Below are 19,688 nucleotides of genomic sequence, written 5' to 3' on the forward strand. Positions count from 1 at the left end.
GGATATGGCATGGTTTTTCATTTTTTCTTTCTTCAGACTATTGTGTCAGAGGCGATATGGCATGGTTTTTCATTTTTTCTTTCTATTGGATGGAAAATAGGTCGGCTTTGGAGCAAAGCTAACAGATAAGGTGCAAGTTTTCCCGTAAGTTCATTTTTTATTACTTCCGTGGTCCAGGCATAGTAGAAGTGACAAGGTCATGTGCCGCACCGACAACCAATGAGTCAACCGACTTGTTGTCCAGTGTGTTGATCAGCCAATCAGCGTGATTGTTTATCTTCTGTGTGTACGTTTCACGCACAGCTCGGACCACAGAAGTAATATGTGACCCCTCAGCACAACTGAGCCCGGATGTCGCCAGTGCCACTATTGAGATATGCTCCATTGAACTTAACAATAAACAATAGGAAACAAAGGATTTATTGACTGTTTTATTGATTTTTCACTACTTAAATGTCAATACAATAGACATGATATACATCATTTTAAAGCTAATTTCAAGCAGAATATTTTGGTTGAATATCTCAAAAATGATGATTGGCGACTTCCGGGCTCAGTTGTGCTGAGGGGTCACATATAATATTAACTTTAAATATTGCATATTTCAAGGAAAGGTTTGCATGCTTATTTTAACTCGTCTTTGGGACTATCAGCATTATTATTTAACTCCCCTCGGGGACTAGCTGTAGATTTATCAGATGAAGAAAAATGGGGAGAGGCTGTCGATCGGATCACACCCCTTTAAAAAAAGCTTTTACTGATCTTACTTTATCTTGTAATATTCAACTTGTTCACCATTTTCAAACAAACACTCATTCACAACCACAACTTTTTTTTGCTAAAGAACATAGATATTTTAATTGCAACTTTTCACATGAACTAAAAAACATTTTGTTTTCTTAATAGAAAACAATACTATACAGTCACAAGAATTCAATTGATACAGCTAAATATGCAGTATACTCACATTTCACTATATTATACCAACATTTTCCATTAATTTTTGATGGAAATGATAAATGGGTTAAATGGTGATAATTTTCAGTCCTAACTTGGCTAGCAAGAAGTGTAATCTTTGACAAGTAATTTGATTCTAATGCCAAGCCAATCTTACTTTCTAGCTGAGACATTTATACTATACATACACTATTGATTTTGTTCATAATTGGGATCAATGTCAAACTTGACAATTCTAGTATTCCACCGTCATCTCCAACATGTAGAAAATTAAGAATGTATTTCTGGACAACCAGCCAAGTTGCAACTGAAAACAGAAACAAACATGTACAGTAATGCTATTCATTGAATAAATAAACTTTTATCATTTTAATTTTATCTTAAACTGTTAGTTATGACACTGCTACAGTCACTATATTTATATAGTCTTTAAACTACACACAACATCCGAAATGCTTGTTTTTTGAGAAAAAAAAAGAACTTTTTATAATTCAAAACCAAGAATACTCTATATCCCATCAGGAAATATTAATACACATTTTTAGATCAAGCAGACGGCTGGTAGTGTGTGGTTACATGCAAAATTTCACCATTTTAATACAAAGTGCACATTACTTGCACAACTTGAGGGAAAAATGGACAAATCTAAATGATATTACCACATTGATATCATTTATAACCATCATTCCTTTACAACTGAGTAATAATGAATGAGCTTTGCAGTATAAATATAAGATGCTCAATTGTATTCTACATACACTAACTACACTATAGAATCAGCGGTCACAGTAACAGGTAACCATGGGAACTGTTTTACATAATTGTCAAAATGTACAGAATTTACATCACCATTATTAAAACATCAAAAGTAATTATTCCTTATGTAATTTATGTATACAAAAGAATAGTGATATTAAGTGTACCATTTAATGGATAATATGAAGGATAGGTGTTGTAACTGAATTTGGTTTTTTAGAATCATAGTAAATCAAAAGCTAGACAAATCTTTTCTTGATATTTCCTTGTAATTGTAATTTCTCATCCCCTAGTTATCAAATCTCACACTAATTTTGTCCCAGGCATACTCTCCCAAAAACCACTTTGATGTGATAACTTCACATTCTACAGGGATTAGTAGCAGACATCAAAATATTGCTTATACCAATATTTCCCACTCAGACAACACAATCAAGATTGAGTCACACATTTAATCTCCTGGGGCCATTCCAATTGAAATTCACATCCATTGAAGAAGATTTTGGAATTCCAACCAAAATTAACATTTTTAGCCATTACAGATCCAACAATTTTCATTCAAAAATAGTGAAAAAGGATTGTGAGATATGGAATTCCAAACAAAATTTGTGAAAAAATATGGCCCAAATTGAGTAAAATCCAACTGTATTTCATCATTTTTCACTGGATTTGAACAAAACAGTGCTAACCATTCCACATAAAATAGTGAATTCCTGGGTAGTGTCACAACCCCACATTTTATGGGTGGTCAGTTCCCTACATATTGAGAATCCATGGCTTATACATAATCAACTTATGTATAATACCGGACCACTACTCATTACATGGATCTCAATCAACATTCTGAAGAAATGACTCATGAAAAAAACATTTGTCTAAGTTTGATTAACTAATCACTATTTTCAACTTGGAAAGGACAAAACTATTTCTTTTTAAATTTTTACAAGTTTAAGGTGTTTCAATGTTTAAAATAAGTATTTTTCATCTCTTGTACCACAGGTGAAATTTACATGAGTTTCTTAGCTTTACATTATAGAATGAATCCCAATTATATACACAGTACTTTTGTACAAGTAATTTTTGTAATTTAATTTGTAATTGAAAATATTTTAAGGTTTTAGCCAATTGTGTGTGCTCAACAAAATTAACCTGCACTACAGTAGCTAATAATTCAGCTTCTCATAAGCTTTTTATAATTTGCTCGGTTTATCACTTCATATTAACAAACCATCTTGTTTCATACACTGTAAGTTACAATGTGTTTTTGCCCAAAGAGAGTCTGGACACTGCTGGGTTTCTACCTGCTCTCATATGTGGTGCCAGTTGTGCATATTATGCTACAAAAACTTGTGCTTTAATGACACAACACAAATTGACCATTTCATTTCAATGTTTCAATGAAAATTGCAGGAAGTACACTTTTTGGCACCATTGCCTAACAATCCAATAACGCCCATTTCCGATTGTGTTATACATGGTCTATACCCAGTCCAGACTATCCCAGTCATCTGTGGGAAAAAACAAACCCTGTCTCTTTTTTAAAATTATAGAAATGAACTCATTGTGCAGAACAAGCCAGACAGGCACTCAGTTTTAAAAAGGCAATCTCGCAAAGGTTATGTGTCCAATGGCTTGTACTGACAACATATAAGCTAGGTAGGGCTTACTAGGTTGCGTAATTACATTTCACAAATCGGTGGTTTGTATGTACTCATTATATTACAGTAGATTTTGTTTTACGTTAAGCGACACAATGCATGCTCAACCCCCCCCCCCACTTTACCCCATCAAGATGATCACATTGTTTGAATATCTAGCACAGCACTACAGTCTTTCACTGTCAGACGTTAGTAGTTATGTAAACATTGTATTTCTTCAGCAGTTTCAACATGTCATGACTTCTACTTTACAAGTAGTTACAGTTGGCTTTGCACTATAAATATGCTTCTAACACTAACAGTGCATTTTTTGGTACAACTGCTATGGGCTTGTTAGAAACTGTCCAAAAACTATAAGGACAATGTACAGGGACAAATAACATAAGCATGAAATTTTGGCTAAAGAAATATATTTAACAGTAATATATACATAATGGACAATTTCTTTATATGAGAGATACAACGCTTGTGACAAATAAAATAACAAGTATCTTTCTGATAACTGAAATAATAAAAAATAATAACGGTAATAATAAAATAATTACTTTCCTACATTGCACATGACAGTTAATTCTCTACATATTTTATTTATAATAATTATCATAATTTTTAAGTATGCAAAATCTACAAATACAAAATAGCAGGCTATTATACTAGTCAGTTTCTGAACTTTAAGTACTTCAACAATAAACTTGATCAAAACTAATAACGGCAACTACTATCTTAATAATCAACATACATGCACATATGCTCCGATTTCCTTACAAAAAAAGGTGGTAAAATTCTACCCTACTGATTCCCCATTGATACAGCCGTAAACATGGTGTGACTAGAAGTTCTAAAACACCATTTATCATTGAGATGAGCTGGCTGTAAACTAGCCAAGGGGGTCATTACCACTAAATGTGTAATTAGTGGCTTGGTTTTAATATATTTTTTTCGTTAGGAAACTTGAGTATTCAAGCACGGAAACACTCTCATACAGAGTGTAAACAGCTTCCATCTTTTTGATGTAACCTCACTGGGTGTAACCTGCATGCCTCATCAGAGTTCGCATACAAAAACTTCCATTGTGATCTTATGGTGATTTAAGGCTTCTACTGGAAGCCACTAGGGCAATGGGTTTGTTACATTTCTTTTGCTGAAAGCTTGTTGACAAAGATATGAATAATAATAAAGTTTATTATTGGGCCTATATACTTGTACTAGCATTCTTCTATTTTACATTAGTCTGCTTCTCAACATATGTCAAAACTACTCAACATTAGTGAAAAAGCAGTAGTTTCTTGTTTTAAAAGACCACATTTCGATGATACAACTGGCCAAATTAAACCATGTATCGTCCCAATCTATGCTTTTATCTTTTGTTTAAATATTCGTTACAAGAAACTGGCACTTTGACCTCAAATATTCCTAAATTGAGCTGGCAGATATACTTTGGCAAACCAGTATAATCTGAGCTGTATGCAACATTCAGCCCTATAACAATATACAATACAAGCACATACAGTGCAGGGAGAGCAGAGGGCATCATAACATTACAAAAAATAGAAACGTTTGTTTCTGGTCTTCTTGTTATCACGGGTAGCATTAGGTACTTGACCAAGTAAAACATAAATATAGCAAATATTCTTCTCCTATTTAGATACATGTTAGGTTTTTAAAACTGCGCGTACCAAGAGTTTGTTGTGGAAACAAATCTCTTGGCTATTTGGTTATATACAGATATTACTACACACTGTTACACCAAGTTTCAACTTTATACCACACATGCATACACAAACCTAGCTCCAATTTAAAAACATGTAAAACAAGTAGTTATACACAAACATCATATAAATAATAGTATAACATTACATGGAATGACTTCTGATGTGCCTTAAGTGTACAACATGTTTTTTCCTCTATCGCATATTTTCTTCAATATATAATATATATAGTATGTACATAGCTTTGTATTTATATAAATCAGTACTGAACATAATATATGCGAGTCCAACAAACATGGGAGTGTCACTATCATCACAGAAAAATTACAGACTACTGTGTCTTGTCTAAAGTTGAGAGTGCATTCCACCATATGGCGTTACTCTCAACTTGAGACGAAACAAGTTATAATTCAGGCTGTCATCTTTACCATGTTCATCTCAATTTTTTACCACATCCAGTGAAAAATGCTCAAAGCTTAATATTTTTTGTATAATTTGAGCATCATTGTTAGGATGGTTGTTCGAATACATTCTTTGTTGATCAGCAATATTTATACAGTAAAGATAGGCATTTCTTTCATACACCAAATTTGGTTGCAAAATTTCATTTACATAACAGGAAGGGAAAAAAAAGCAAGTGGTTTTGTCAAGTGATTACAATTATCATAAGGCTCCATTGTTTCTTATTAACTATAGATCACCAATTATAGCATATCAATTTAATTAAACTTGATATTATAATTTATCTCGAAAACAAAGAAGATGAATTATGATTTAGTATTAGTTCCTATTGAGGCATAACAATTGTGTTGAATTGTCTAAAACCCCAAGGGCTTAGAAGAAACGAGGCATATTTTGCAAAACCTTATAGGGCTATAATAGTCTGGCTTGAAGTACAAAGTATTTTTGTCTATGCATACACATGCAGCATTGAGCTCAATTTGAAACACACGCATGTTTTTCCATCAAAGAAACATACATTTTCAAAATAATATATTGCATACACAGAAAAATTGTAACTTAATACTTCATGTCAGATGTTGTTAATTAAAGATTACTAGGACTTGCATAAATTACACACATTACCAACTTCTTACATTAATATCATCCAATTCTCTTATGAGGTGTTTCTAGTTTTAATTTTAAGGATGGCTTTATGGTTGGCACTTCTTTGAGAAGTATAGGGAAATACACATTGGATGAAATCACACATGATCAATTACATTTTCATCATATTTTATTAATAATTTTATAATGTATTCACCATTTTTTAAATGTTTTAGGAAATTACATAACAAAAAACTAGAAACACATCATGAGAGAGAAATTGTAGTAACTGATATTGATTTAAGTAGACAAATGCAGCAGTGAAGAACACAAAGCAGTAAAACCCTGTAGAGAAGGTAATTCCAAATTGGTATTATTGGATCCCTTCTTGAATCACAACAGCACCCTCAGGTCCTTTAGTGGTGTCAAAAGCACGAATAACTTCACCCTGAAAGGAAAAAGAATCATACAGGAAATTCTTGATTAGACACTTAGTAATAAAATTAATATAAAGACTAACTCTACAGTGGCATAGCTAGGGGTTGTGGTGCCCAAGGCTAAGGATACATAATGGCGCCCTTCCCCTATCACTCATTAATGTTGGTTATAATGAAGTTGAATATCGGTCTTAAATTGATCTTTCAAATGATCTTGTGCTTTTGACTTTCTTCACTTGGAGGGGGTGCAGAATCGATGCTGAGTGGTCAATTTGGCTCCCCCAAGGGTGGCACCCAGGGCATGTACCCCCCTCTGTCCTCTGAATTTGCCAGCCTTGCTCATGTAATTAAAAATGGGAGTAATAAAACATGATAATACTTTTATCAGATCTTTATATTGATGTCCAATGTTGTCTTTATCAGATTGCTTTCACCTTTGCCATTTGTCTGTTTCAGTAGTACTTGTCCCAAAAATGCAAAAATCTGAATTTTGAAGAAGTGTATTCTAGTTCAACAAATCACTGATAATCCCTTTAAAGGAGAATGGGTGGATTTTCTTACATGCTGACTTACATCTTCTATGAATGACCCATGCTTGTGAAGGTTAACGTTGATTGTGTAATGCATTTTTATTATAAACAAAGACAAATTTAAAAAGACAAGTTTGCTTGGTTTGTTTATGAGTTTCGTGATGATTGAGTTTCTGAATGCGGCGGTAAAACAGCATGCCTTACACTTATCTGCTCAAAAGTTAGGTATTAGTAATAGAAGACTTTCTTTACTGAAGGCACCATATCAACAATGACTAGAAAAGTTACTTATTGCCTTGAAATGTATCGTAATTCTTCGGCCATTTTATGCGATTCCTTTTCTCCAATTGGCACGAGATGAATCAACCTTCCATTTACGTGCTACTAACCAATCTAGGGTTGTGGGGAGTATGATTGACAGTGACGTCAGAGGCAAACTAGTCTTTTTAATTCTGTCTAAGATCATAACACTTCTCTTTTTTTTCTACACCCCTACTCACCTGTCTGACTGCTCCATGTTCTTCTTGAGAGAAGGCAAAGCCATCTGAAAAACACAAACATACACAATCAAATCTTGTTTACCATCATGTTATCATTTACAAATGTAAATTAAGAATTTTATAAAAAGTCTCTTTAATATACCAGGCCATTCATATTCTTAAATGGGCCAAGACACTCCCCAAATAGACTGAATCCTTCAGCCTAATACACCCATATCCATGGTCACTTCACAGGATTGTGTGAAGGGTGCTGCAAATAGGGCCTGATAATCTAATAGAAACATACAGGATACGGCACAGCAATAGATTGGCAATAGTTTATAGCATAATTGGGTTGGTTTCAATTCAACTGCGTTGTTTTACAAGAGAAGAATTCAGATGCAAATGTGATACACAGCCAAGTGTTATGACCTCAAGCCAATAACAATTTTATATTATATAAGGAGAACATTGCTAACTTTATTATATTGAGATATGTTGAATTTAATTGCCACTGTTGCATGGTTAAATATAAAATTCAAGTATTGGTAATTTCTGGTAAAATTTGGTCAATCGGTTACAATGCCAATTGGGCTTATTGAGACTGAATGGGAGACTTACGTGATGGTGGCTCATACTCATCAGCCATTCTCCTTGTACTGCTGGGAGTCCGCTTGAAAAGCTTGGTAAGAAGACGGGATGTTTCACTGAATCTGGAATTACAAGTCAATCAAACAATTATTCTCATATTCTATAGTCACACCATATATTTTTCATTGCAGTTCTTCTGATGGCAGTTGAAAATAATAAAAATTGTATGATTAGTATTCCCAGCTTTAATTAACACTTGGCAAAAACTGGCATAAATATACCATAGAGGGATAGGAAGCACACACAATAATGTCGCTTATATGCATAATGTGCCGCAGCCTCCATTTTGACAAAATATGAAATTTTGTTATTTTCGGGCAAACTACAACCATCATGTTTGTGGGACTAGACTAAGTCCAGAGGAAAAGTTGTTCATAAAGCATAGAATTCTGAAACCATATTCTAATAAAGCATAAAGCACTCAGAAACCTTAATTTGTTTTTGGCTGAACATCACCAGATTATTTAAAATCACAATAATTAAATATTTCCGTTAAATGTTGAAACAAGGGTGAAAAATGTAAAATAGTAAAACAACAAAATAAACAATAAATATGTACCAATATATCAGTACTTCTATGCTTTATGAAAATGTAGTTTGATCCACAAGTTTTGACTAGGTTATACAATAAGCGATGCCCACCCACAAACACTGTTCTCAAAATAATGACAGGTGTGGCATACCAGATTCTAAAGTTAATTGTGCCCAAGTTTTGATTAACGAGGCGCGGCACATATGAACAACATATTGAACATACCAAATATGGAGCTTAATCCCTCATTGGTACATTTGTGTCAGGCAAAAATAACATTCAGGGTTGTCAAAAATGCAAAAATAACACATGCAGTTAGATAAGATTAATAAGCATAATTAGTAATCATGCAAACTGTACAATTATCATTTCTTGAACAAGATGTACAAAGTTAACTTTTACCAAATTCAGTTGTGATAAACATAAATAATGTAAAATAATGTAGTGATTTGACAAATAACGACTCAAGATGAACAGTAAATAATGATGGGTTGCCATTTGGTAAACTATGATGTTTCTGAGTTTGCTTCTTCAGAAATGATAACCTTCAATGTTATGCAATGAAAAATGAAAAACAAATGTTCAAATTAGTAAACATACATAGCCATCGAGCAAACAGAAATAGTTTTCACCTAGACAAGTTTTTGAGACTATTTTTACTCTACAATTACTCTTGTTTGGTCATAGGCTACAAAATAGTTCTGTTAATGATTGATTACTAACCCCCTATAATGATTTCAATGAACAACAATATGATATTATGGTCACATAATGTGAATGAAATGAAGTGACCTAGTGGATATTCATGTGAAGTATTGTTAGTACTTGTTGTCTAGGTATTTACTTTCCATGAAATATTTTACACATTGACTTTTCTTCCAGAGTAAAAAGCAGGCCTTCATTTTTGAAAATTACAGGAGCTCTGTTAATCACTCTTCTGAGTTTACTAAGGTGCTCAACAAGGAGCTCAATCTTTTAATATCTGTACTAAAACATAGGGATTGTGAGGAGCTCAGTAAATCATACTCCTGGAATGTTGTTAAGGAGAGCTGTAGGAGCTCTGGTGCAATCGAGCTCCTTAAAAACGAAGGTCTGCTCAAGGTATATAGTAACAATAGAGCACTAGGTTCTTTGGTTGGGACATTAAGCAACCCACATAAAAAAGCTAAATTTATATGTAGACCTAAGCCAGTTTTGGATGGACTTGGTAAAAAACCAACTCTACCGATACGTTTCAGATATAGCCCTATGCTAGTAACCCAGGTTAAAGAAGAAATAAAACAAACTAAACCCTTTAGAACTGATTAACAGGAAACCTCTACAAAAGAAAAAGTAACTTAATGTTTCCTTCAATATTCAACAAATATATCTCATCATAAATCAAAGAAAACTTGACAAGATAAATTTAAAAATATAAGAACAAATTGTCCTGGGTCCTGTTTCAACTTACTCCTCTAACTCTTCATATCTGTCTCGTCTACGGAGAATTAAATCAAAGTAGTACCTCAAATTCTTCACAGGACTTGAGTTCTGCAACTGTGTGATCCTATGGGGGCCACACGTGTAGACCTATTAATTATTAATAATCATCACATATGCCACTGCATGTAACAAATGTACTCAACATGGGCAAGTATCCAAAGGTTTCTACCATTTTTAGATATAACTTGCGATCAAAAAGTATTGATACACTTAAAAGGCAATAGCTAATCAACCCAGAGGCGGATTTAAGGGGGAGGGGGCACTGCGCACAACCATCTATTTTTTGCATAGCGGTGCTTGACTTTGTGTGGCCGCCAAGCCGCCACCGTGGCTCCCCCCCTAATGAAAATTCCTGGATCCACCCTTGAATCAACCTAATACTCATTAAGATAATCTGTAAGAGTTTGACCCAAGCAATTTGTTAGCATTATACACACTACTTTTCCACTCAAGCCCTTAATCACTCTTTATAGGTATCTACATGTGATTAAATAGATCCATGTTACTCTAAGATGAGTTAGGTTAGGCAGCCATGATGACTTCCCAAATGCTGTGAGCTTCAACAAACATTCAACTTTTTTACTACCTTCAACCGCAAAATTTTTGTTTGATTAATTATCAATCACATGATCGATTGAGTAATTGATTGATGGACTGACTGTTGAATTAGTGGATTGGATGAACTGACCAATTCACTGGATCAAACAGTGACACCTTGGTAGATAATTGCATGTTATCAGTAGAAATTATAATGAAAATGTAAATGTAAAAGTGGTAATTTTTGAGTAATTTCTCATGCTTTGCCAATTATGAACTACTACTTTACTTGTTCTTATCAAAATCATGATTCCGGGCATAAGCATAATTATGTATAAAAGAACATATTTGCCGTTTTATTTTTGCGGTCACTGTATAGAGTGTGACAATCAATTAATCAAACATTTTTACTTTTACAGCACTAGGTAGTACTAAAATTGGATGTTTCATGCTGTTATATATGGCATGTATGAATGGATGGTAGATTTGCTAAAATGACCAAGAATTCAAGTTCTCAATAAATCTAGCAAAACACAAAACTCTCTGTAAAGCTTAATTTCACTTTTGCTATAAAAACTGAATTCTTGGTCTACATAGGACCCATCACTAATGGTGTCATGTTATCATTATGCAGTTGCCATGGTTACTGTAAACATCTCCACCTATAAACCTGTATGATGGGAATATTGGTCATGTTGCATGCATTACTTTGACGGTTGCATAATCTTACCGGTCTTTAATATTTTGGGCAGAATTCTCGATACGCCCAAAGCTATTCAAAGAAGGTGAAAAGAAGTTGCTATAATTACCACACACATACATAAACATACAGTAAAGAGTAAAATGGTTAAACAACAATTATCAACCAAAAGCAGGCAGGTGCTTTTTCATTACAACAATGCGGCAATTACATCAATGTACAGTGAAACCTTGATAACACAAATTGTTAGGGACTTGGATTTTTAGTTTGTGTTAACAGGATTTTGTGTTATCAGGTCTTTATAACGTAGAAAATATATGCTTGGGACTTCAGAAGCATTTTGGGTTATCAAGAATTTTGTGCTAACAGATTTTGTGTTAAGAGTTTCCACTTTAGTATTTTCAGTACTACTCCCATGGTTTGCATTACGTCACCGCTGCATGTTGAATCTTGTTAAAGCAACTCAACTTTTACTGCATATTCCAATGCTGCATTGTGTAAAATTTGCTACACACGTTTAAATTGACCTGGTTTTCAGAAGTACCACAATGGTGCCAACTAAGTATTCTCTTTTCAAGGTCATCATGACAACAATTGGGCAAGTGGCCCAAATGAGGTATCAAAAACCATATTCCAGTTGAAATCTATATATCCTCTATGGAAGACATGACCTTAATCTTCCACACAGGGAGCGTGAATTTCAAATGGGGTTACCTGAATGGGTGACTCCATTTGAAATTCACACTCGCTGTGTGGGAAATTCAGATCATGTCTTCCATAGGGGAAGTGTGGATTTTAAATTGAATGGCCCAATGTGCAGAGCATAATTGGATAATTATCATGTAGACGTTTTGAATTTTGGTAATCCAAGAAAGTGGGCAGTTTTGTGACATGTTTGCATGAAATAAATTCAGGATGGCTTAAAGACCCAACCGCCTGACAGAACTGGTGATTGGGTCTGGTTTCTATAATTCACAACAATAAAACATGGTTTAACTTCAATTTCTACCAGGCTGCCAGTGGTCAACTGGCAGTTGGATATTGAAGCCATCCCTTACGATTGAGTGATCTATCAAAACAAGGCAAGGCTAAGGTTAGTAAGAGCATAGAACTGATGATTATAATGTAGTGTATGAATGATGACTGATGTGCTAATGGACTAAAGAAAAATGTAGTCTACGAGTGATTGCATGCGTATGTCATGAAGACAGCATTGAAAAATCTAATCTAAGATGAAGTATTGATTGACTGACTCTAATGACAGTTGATTGATTGATGGTTGGTTGATTGATTGATTGATTGATTGATTCAGTTATTGATTCAATGATTGATTGATTGATTGATTGATTCAGTTATTGATTCAATGATTGACTGATCAATTATTGGATGGTTAATCAATTGATCCATTGATTGATTGATTGGTTGGTAGGTTGATTGATTGATTACCAAATATGTTATTCAATGATTCTACCACATGGCTGAAGAGGTTCATGTCACAGATAAAAATCAATGTAGCTTGGTGCAGTAAACAAACATAACTAAATATCACTTCAACAAAACACTGAACAGGAAAAAACTGTTTCAGTTATGTAAACTGTAACTTTCAATATGAACTGTACAACTTTCTATTTGAAAACAAAAAGACAAAAAATGTTTAAATTGTGGATTAGCCTAGGCAAATATGAAAAACAGGGTGTTCATGGTAACAATATTGGTATTTGTTTTTCTTTGGTTTGGTCCTTTGACCTATATTAACATGCAAAGCAGAATACCTTGGTTTTAAGATTTGGTGGCTTTATGTGGCTTATGAGAACTATGCCCCATACAAGAAGCAGAGCACAGATAGAATTCCCTTCTCCAAAACAACACATGTCAGTATGCTCTAAATTTAGCATGCAAGTTTGTTGACTCATTATTATTTCTATGGATTGGTTAGTGTCAGGGTAAATCCCATATTTTACCCACATTGGTGCTTTTTCAATAATGTGTTTCTCTATAAAGATACCGTACCTGAATATTTTTGGTATTTACACTTGACAAAACCAGACCCGAAAAGTTACTTATTTCTACAATTAAATCTTTGGATAAAAAGAAAAGAATAATAGGCAGGTTATAGGTTATGTAATCAGCCGTTTCATTGCATGCATTGATTCATTCAGATTTCTGTGGGAGGGAGCAAACCTTAGCCTTACATTGTTGATAAATCATTATGTATGTAAGCTCTTGTATACATCAACAGAAAACATGTAACATGAAACGCTTACAGAATCACAGAACTATAAACAAATCTACTAATTACATGACATGGCACAGCACATGCATTCTCCCATGCAGACATATTTGGAGATTCAAATCAAAATCGTATATCTATTTGTACTGGGATGAAAGCATAAAATCGTCAAAATTGACAAAAACGTTGGTGCTTTCCAATCTTTTTCCTTTCTGAATTTAAGTGAGATGTATGTGCAATGATCCAGAAGCTGTGGAATGGATGCAATTTTGATTGAGATATGAAAAATTGATCCGAGATATGAAAATTGATTGAGATCAAGTTTAATATAGTCGTAAGAAACTTCCATCTTTGAAGGGGAAACATACGAAGCTATAAAAGACATGTATAATACCGTAAGAGCTTTAAAGGGCATGCAATATTGTGACAAGATAGACGGTAAACAAATCGCAAGTGACGAGAAAGAGTAGAATGTCTTAAATGAAAATGTTGACTGATCACAAGTGTTTGACATTACAGACTCAGTGTATGGTGTATCATAACAAATGAGCACTGTGAGTGACTGGATCTTCCCCTGAAAGAAATCATTATACAAAAACACCAAGAGATTAGGTCAAGATGGACCCTCTGCAATAGCTGCTCTTTGTTACTGAAGGTTTTTAACCAAGTGCTCAACATGCCAAATCTAAGGATATAACACCTGGCAGCTGTTGCAGATAGGCCCTTCTTGAGCCAAACCCTCAATACTAAAGTCTGTCCATTTTGAAGTATGAAGTAAGGTACGCACATTGTGCGTAAGAGTATCATGTGTCACATATTAAGAAGCTCATGCATTTGTGTGCACCTAGCAGTGTGTTAATTCCTTTTGACATTCGGCATGCAGAAACTGTGTAATTTACTGCGTACTTTACTTCGTACTTTAAAGTATACAAACTGTAGATCTGAAGATTTAACTACCATGAAAATATTTGTTTTCCAAAACTTATAATAATCTATACATGCATTTACTTTCTGTGCTATTCACAACATATCTGGGTGACAAAACTCACAAAACTGATTTTTTTTTATCTTGTTTCAAATTTGATGCCAAAATGTGCGATGTGGAAATCTTACCATTTTATTTTTACATCAAAGATTTTTTCCCTCACATTTACACATACATGCGACTTAACTGGTTTGAGATTGCTAGTCTGCAATGACTTCAAATTAATTACATTATTTTTCAACCAGGATGCCACCATAATCAAGTTTGAAGAGATATTCTGAAGTAGTCTGAGGAGATATGCACTCAGTTCATTCCTTGGTATGTCTATGTCAAGAATTTCATTTGAATGAAACCAGGAGTGAGTTGCATTCACTTCTGCATCATGCTATGTTCGTTCATTCAAATGAAATTCTTACTGTAAGCTGTATTGATTTTCACTTCACTCCATTGCATTCATATCCAGAACTCTCCTCTGCCACTGCCAGTGAATGAAATGTGTATTATAACCAGGGTTGCCAAACCCGCGATTTGGTAGCCCAATTGGGCGACTTTTGACAATTTTCTCCGCGACTTTTGACAGTTTCCTGTCCCATAGAAACCAATGGTTAAGAAAAAAATTGGGCGACTTTTGGATTATTTGATCCGCGATTCGGGCTGAAATCTTTTGGCAACCCTGATTATAACAGAGATGACAAGACAGCCTGGTTGAAACCTAGTGTAATTGCAAGCCTTGAAGCCTTAACACAAATAAATAAACATGGTTGTCCGTTATGAACTCTTACCTCTTCTTGACTGAGCGTTGGATGATAGCGGTGGGATCAATTGCTTGCACCTCCGCCTCTTGTACCTCCTCAGCTAATGACTTGAACAAAGTGCGTCGGAATCTGTAACAAGTGTGTGCAGTGGGACACTGTTTAACTACTAACACTAAACCATGAAACAGTAATGGATACATGAAGAGGTGAAATAAGGCGTGGTCTGGATTTCAGAGGACTTTGATTTTGATCGCATATTTCATTCCCTGTTTTGGCCTATTTCTGTTACAGATTCTACAGTAAGTTTTGATAATTTATTTTGAAAAATAGGTCGATCTCCGGTTTCAAAAATGACTTGTAGATTATTGCTTAATCTTGTGAATCCCACAAGGCTCAATCCTGCTGTCCCCTTAATCATACACTCAATGCTGAACATTTTGTTCAACACATTGACTTCATTTCAATTTCAGTGAAACACTGTCCACAGTTCTAGCCAAACTGGAGCTACCAAGTAAGGACATTACAAGGCACTGCAGGTGCCCCTCAAGGGTCCATCCTTGGGCCACCTTATATAATGTTCACTATGCCCTGCATCCAGACCATGCCTTAATATGAAATATATACTCATGCTGAAAAACTTGAGTGCTTGTAACTTTTCACCAGATGAGAGTGCCATCTATGAAGGAACAATTCACCTTTGGTTCTCGCAAACGGTGGCTGTCAAAATGTCACCAACAAATAAGGCACTTATAGACTAGGTGTGATTTTGTTTGAATGATAAAACCTGTGTTAATGGAGGAGAAAATGCATCAATCTTTGGTTTGGAAAACATTATAGTGAATTTTTATCGCTTTTATGTTTTTTTTTTTTTTTTTTTGTATATTCTGTTTAATATGTTTCAGTCCAGCTTGTGGCCAGAGTTTTCATGTACCTTCTTTTTTAGATTTTCATATACCTTCTTTTTTAGATTTGATATAAAAGATTGAATGAATAAAATTTAAAGTAATCTGCCTGTATAAAGCAGGTATATGGTTATTTGTCACAAGCTTACACACACTTTGTTGATATCACTGCAATCACCATCTGCCAGGCATATAGATATATCTGCAGATACTACAATATTTGATTTTCTTGTTAACTTTTCATAGTCATTTCGTTTTTTATTGGGCTGAAGCAAGAAGTTCCTACAGAAACTAAATTGATACAACATGGTTGATACTTTGAAGCAATCATTCATATTCCCATGGTTGGTATCATGCACACAGCTGCAATATTCTTTTTGAATTTTCCCATAAGCAAAAGTTGTGGGCCGTTTTTACGACAGGAGTTCATAACAATAGGTAAGTTTTTAGCAGGTTTGCCGTCGGACAAGTTTAGAACTGTCAAGCTTTCGTCAAAAGCAGCTCTGAACGGCTCTTTTCAGAGCCACCAAACCTTTTACATTAGCAGATAGGCGAGATCTGCTTGTTCTCTGTTGACAAGGGGCAGTCTTCAGTGAACGGCTCTTTTCAGAGCCACCAGAAGGCCTACATATCTCATTATTAGGTACTTTGTCCAGAAGGAGTCGGAGCTATTACTCCTGACGAAAGCTTGACAGTTCTAAACTTATCTGACGGCGAACCTGCTAAAAACTTACCAATTGAAAAGTTATGAGATTTGATAAAGCTATGCTTTCCAAACGACATCTCGCAATATTGTTTATGAATTTTCCTACAAACAAAAGTTATGTGCTTTGCACTTTGCAAGCAATATAATAAAAGAGGGTAATATTGTTTTGAATTGTCCTACAAGTATAAATAATGAGATTTGATAAACTTACGCTTTCCAAGCGATGTCTCGGAACAGAGCAGCTACGGTGAGGACGAATAACAGCATCCAGAAGATTGAGTTTGAAAACACGTTATGGGACTGGAAAAAAGAGCAACGTCAAATTTTTTCTTTGGTTAATTAATTTTCAATCATATATTATATTTCATTTTAGTAAAGGTGTGAGAGAAATGTAATTTTGAATCTTGGTCCTATATTGTCACTTCAATGTCAAAGCGTCCTTGATAGTAAGATGATGGTAAGACCTGGTCCAGAGTCCCAGAGGTCCAAGGTTCAACATTGATTTGCCTTTCCTTGGGCCATGCATGGAAATAATAAAATGTGATCATTACTATTTAACTATTTAATTCCTTATGACCACTTCATAATATGTAAAGAGGCACAGGGAATAAACTTTCATTAACTTGTATATTTTAAGAGATGCTTAATATTTACTGTGTTATGAAATTCAACCTGGATATCTCCATGCAAAATAATGCTATTAATTCAATATAAATAAAAATTCTTGCAACTTACGCACGTCTGCATGGTTTACTTCGCTCAGGCAGCTAAAGCTGCCCTCGCGAAGTAAACCATGCAGACGACGCGGACACATTGTTGTTAATCGGTGATGAACAACGGTGAAACATGATTGAATCCCTAAGAAACACCTGCAGGCAGCTTACCTGTCCATACATTTCAGCAGAGCCAGGAATATGAGTAGCAATGGCTGAGTAGACAGCAAAGAATATAAACCAAGAAATAATACTGAACCACAACGCCACATGTACAGGCTGAAAAAACAATGGTACATCAGTCAATGAACACAGAAATTACAACAACAGATATATGGATGGTATATTAATAATTTGTTTCACTCCTGCATGTCCCCTTGCATGGATAGTGTCTATTTAATAACAAACCAAATTTTTTTTCCCCATAAACACAAGTTTGATTAATGTTCCCTTTTCTTGAATTAATTGTTACTTGCACATACACACCCCTTCTGTGCACACTCCTCCCCCAAACATATCGCACCAAAAGCTGACAGAAATATACACACATTTCAGATGTTTTTGTCTTATAACAAGCTTTTTACCACTGAGTACATACTGACCCAACTAATGCTCTCTATATCATTTTCAATATGTCACACAGTCCAAAAACCACCATGTGTATCCACTGTTACATAGCGATTTCTCATCATGAGTGTCCTTGATTAATGGCGTTTTCAAAAGAGCACAGATACCCCCATCCCCACACACACTCCATGCAGCAGACACACCCCCACCCACACATATATAAGAGATGACTTACCCAGCTCCAGGCATCCATTTCTAGACCAGCTTTGAGTGTGACAATGACAATGACATACTGTGGAGGGCAAATTAGGATAACATCAGGTATTCGGATTTGTGTCAAATAGACAAATAATAACAACAGATGATATGGGGATCATGTATGGAGAGTAACATAATGGGTCTGAGAGAGTGGGCAAATAGAGAATAATTCAACAACAAATATAAATTACATACTCTCATCATTGATGTAAAAATAATGTAACTGATATTAAACACAATTTGACTTATACTTCAAAGCACAACATCTTAAAACCCGACATCTTAAGGAAGATCTTAAAACCCGACTTGGAGTGTACGCGACAATTAGATCAGAGAGATAGACCGGCGCCTGACTATGAAGGATTTTGAAAGTCAATAGCAGTATTTTGTAGGCTATTCTCTCTCTGATCGGAAGCCAGTGCAGCTGGTACCTAACTGGCGTAATGTGCTCAGATTTCTTTGTCAGCGTAACCACTCTGGCTGCAGCGTTTTGGACGCGTTGAAGTTTTTGGAGTTCTTTTTCTGGAAGGCCGGTGAAAACACAATTACAGTTATCTAAACGTGAGGTCACAAATGCATGCACCAATTTTTCGGTGTTTACAGAATCCAGGTATCGACGCAACTTGCCAATCCTATGGATTGCGTACGATGCACGCCGACAGACACTATTGACATGGCTAGTCATTGACAACTTCTCATCAAACAAGACACCCAAGTTGCAAACCTCCGCTGAAGAAGAAATGGTAGTGTCACCAATAGTGACGGTCACTTCAGGCACGTTTTTGGCGTACCGAGACCTTACATGGAGCAACTCAGTTTTACTGTCATTAAGCATAAGTTTATTGTCAGAAAGCCATGCCCGGATGTCACAAATGCAGGCTTCAAGCTTAGCCAACGTGTTAGTACGCTCAGATGGTTTAATGATAACATACAACTGGCTATCATCTGCGTATGACATACATGACAGGTCATGAAGTTCAACAATCTCTCTGATCTATCTCTCTGATCTAATTGTCGCGTACACTCCAAGTCGGGTTTTAAGATCTTCCTCACAGAACTTGCTTCGCGCGCATTCCAGCCACACAACTACCTATGGA

The 19,688-nt window shown here is 35.1% G+C and overlaps 1 protein-coding gene across 8 annotated transcripts in view; it reads right to left on the reverse strand.

Moving 5' to 3' along the window:
* Nucleotides 1-831: 831 nt before the first annotated feature.
* The window catches only part of LOC140161365 (probable phospholipid-transporting ATPase IA), a 105,390-nt gene continuing 86,533 nt past the window's right edge, over nt 832-19,688 (reverse strand). For 5 of the 8 annotated variants that reach the window (XM_072184870.1, XM_072184869.1, XM_072184868.1 and 2 more), the window contains exons 29-36: nt 18,569-18,625; nt 17,938-18,045; nt 17,265-17,353; nt 15,473-15,574; nt 11,506-11,547; nt 8,195-8,286; nt 7,595-7,638; nt 832-6,575 (exon numbers count right to left, since the gene is read on the reverse strand). In XM_072184870.1, coding sequence (XP_072040971.1) covers nt 6,501-6,575; nt 7,595-7,638; nt 8,195-8,286; nt 11,506-11,547; nt 15,473-15,574; nt 17,265-17,353; nt 17,938-18,045; nt 18,569-18,625 — 609 coding nt within the window. In that variant the 3' untranslated portion in view covers nt 832-6,500. Of the gene's footprint in view, nt 6,576-7,594; nt 7,639-8,194; nt 8,287-11,505; nt 11,548-13,485; nt 13,554-15,472; nt 15,575-17,264; nt 17,354-17,937; nt 18,046-18,568; nt 18,626-19,688 lie in introns of those variants that run through there. The other 3 variants (XM_072184867.1, XR_011860092.1, XM_072184871.1) reach the window with 3 other exon arrangements.

Source organism: Amphiura filiformis, chromosome 9 (assembly GCF_039555335.1).
Source record: "Amphiura filiformis chromosome 9, Afil_fr2py, whole genome shotgun sequence".
Classification (NCBI taxonomy): domain Eukaryota; kingdom Metazoa; phylum Echinodermata; class Ophiuroidea; order Amphilepidida; family Amphiuridae; genus Amphiura; species Amphiura filiformis.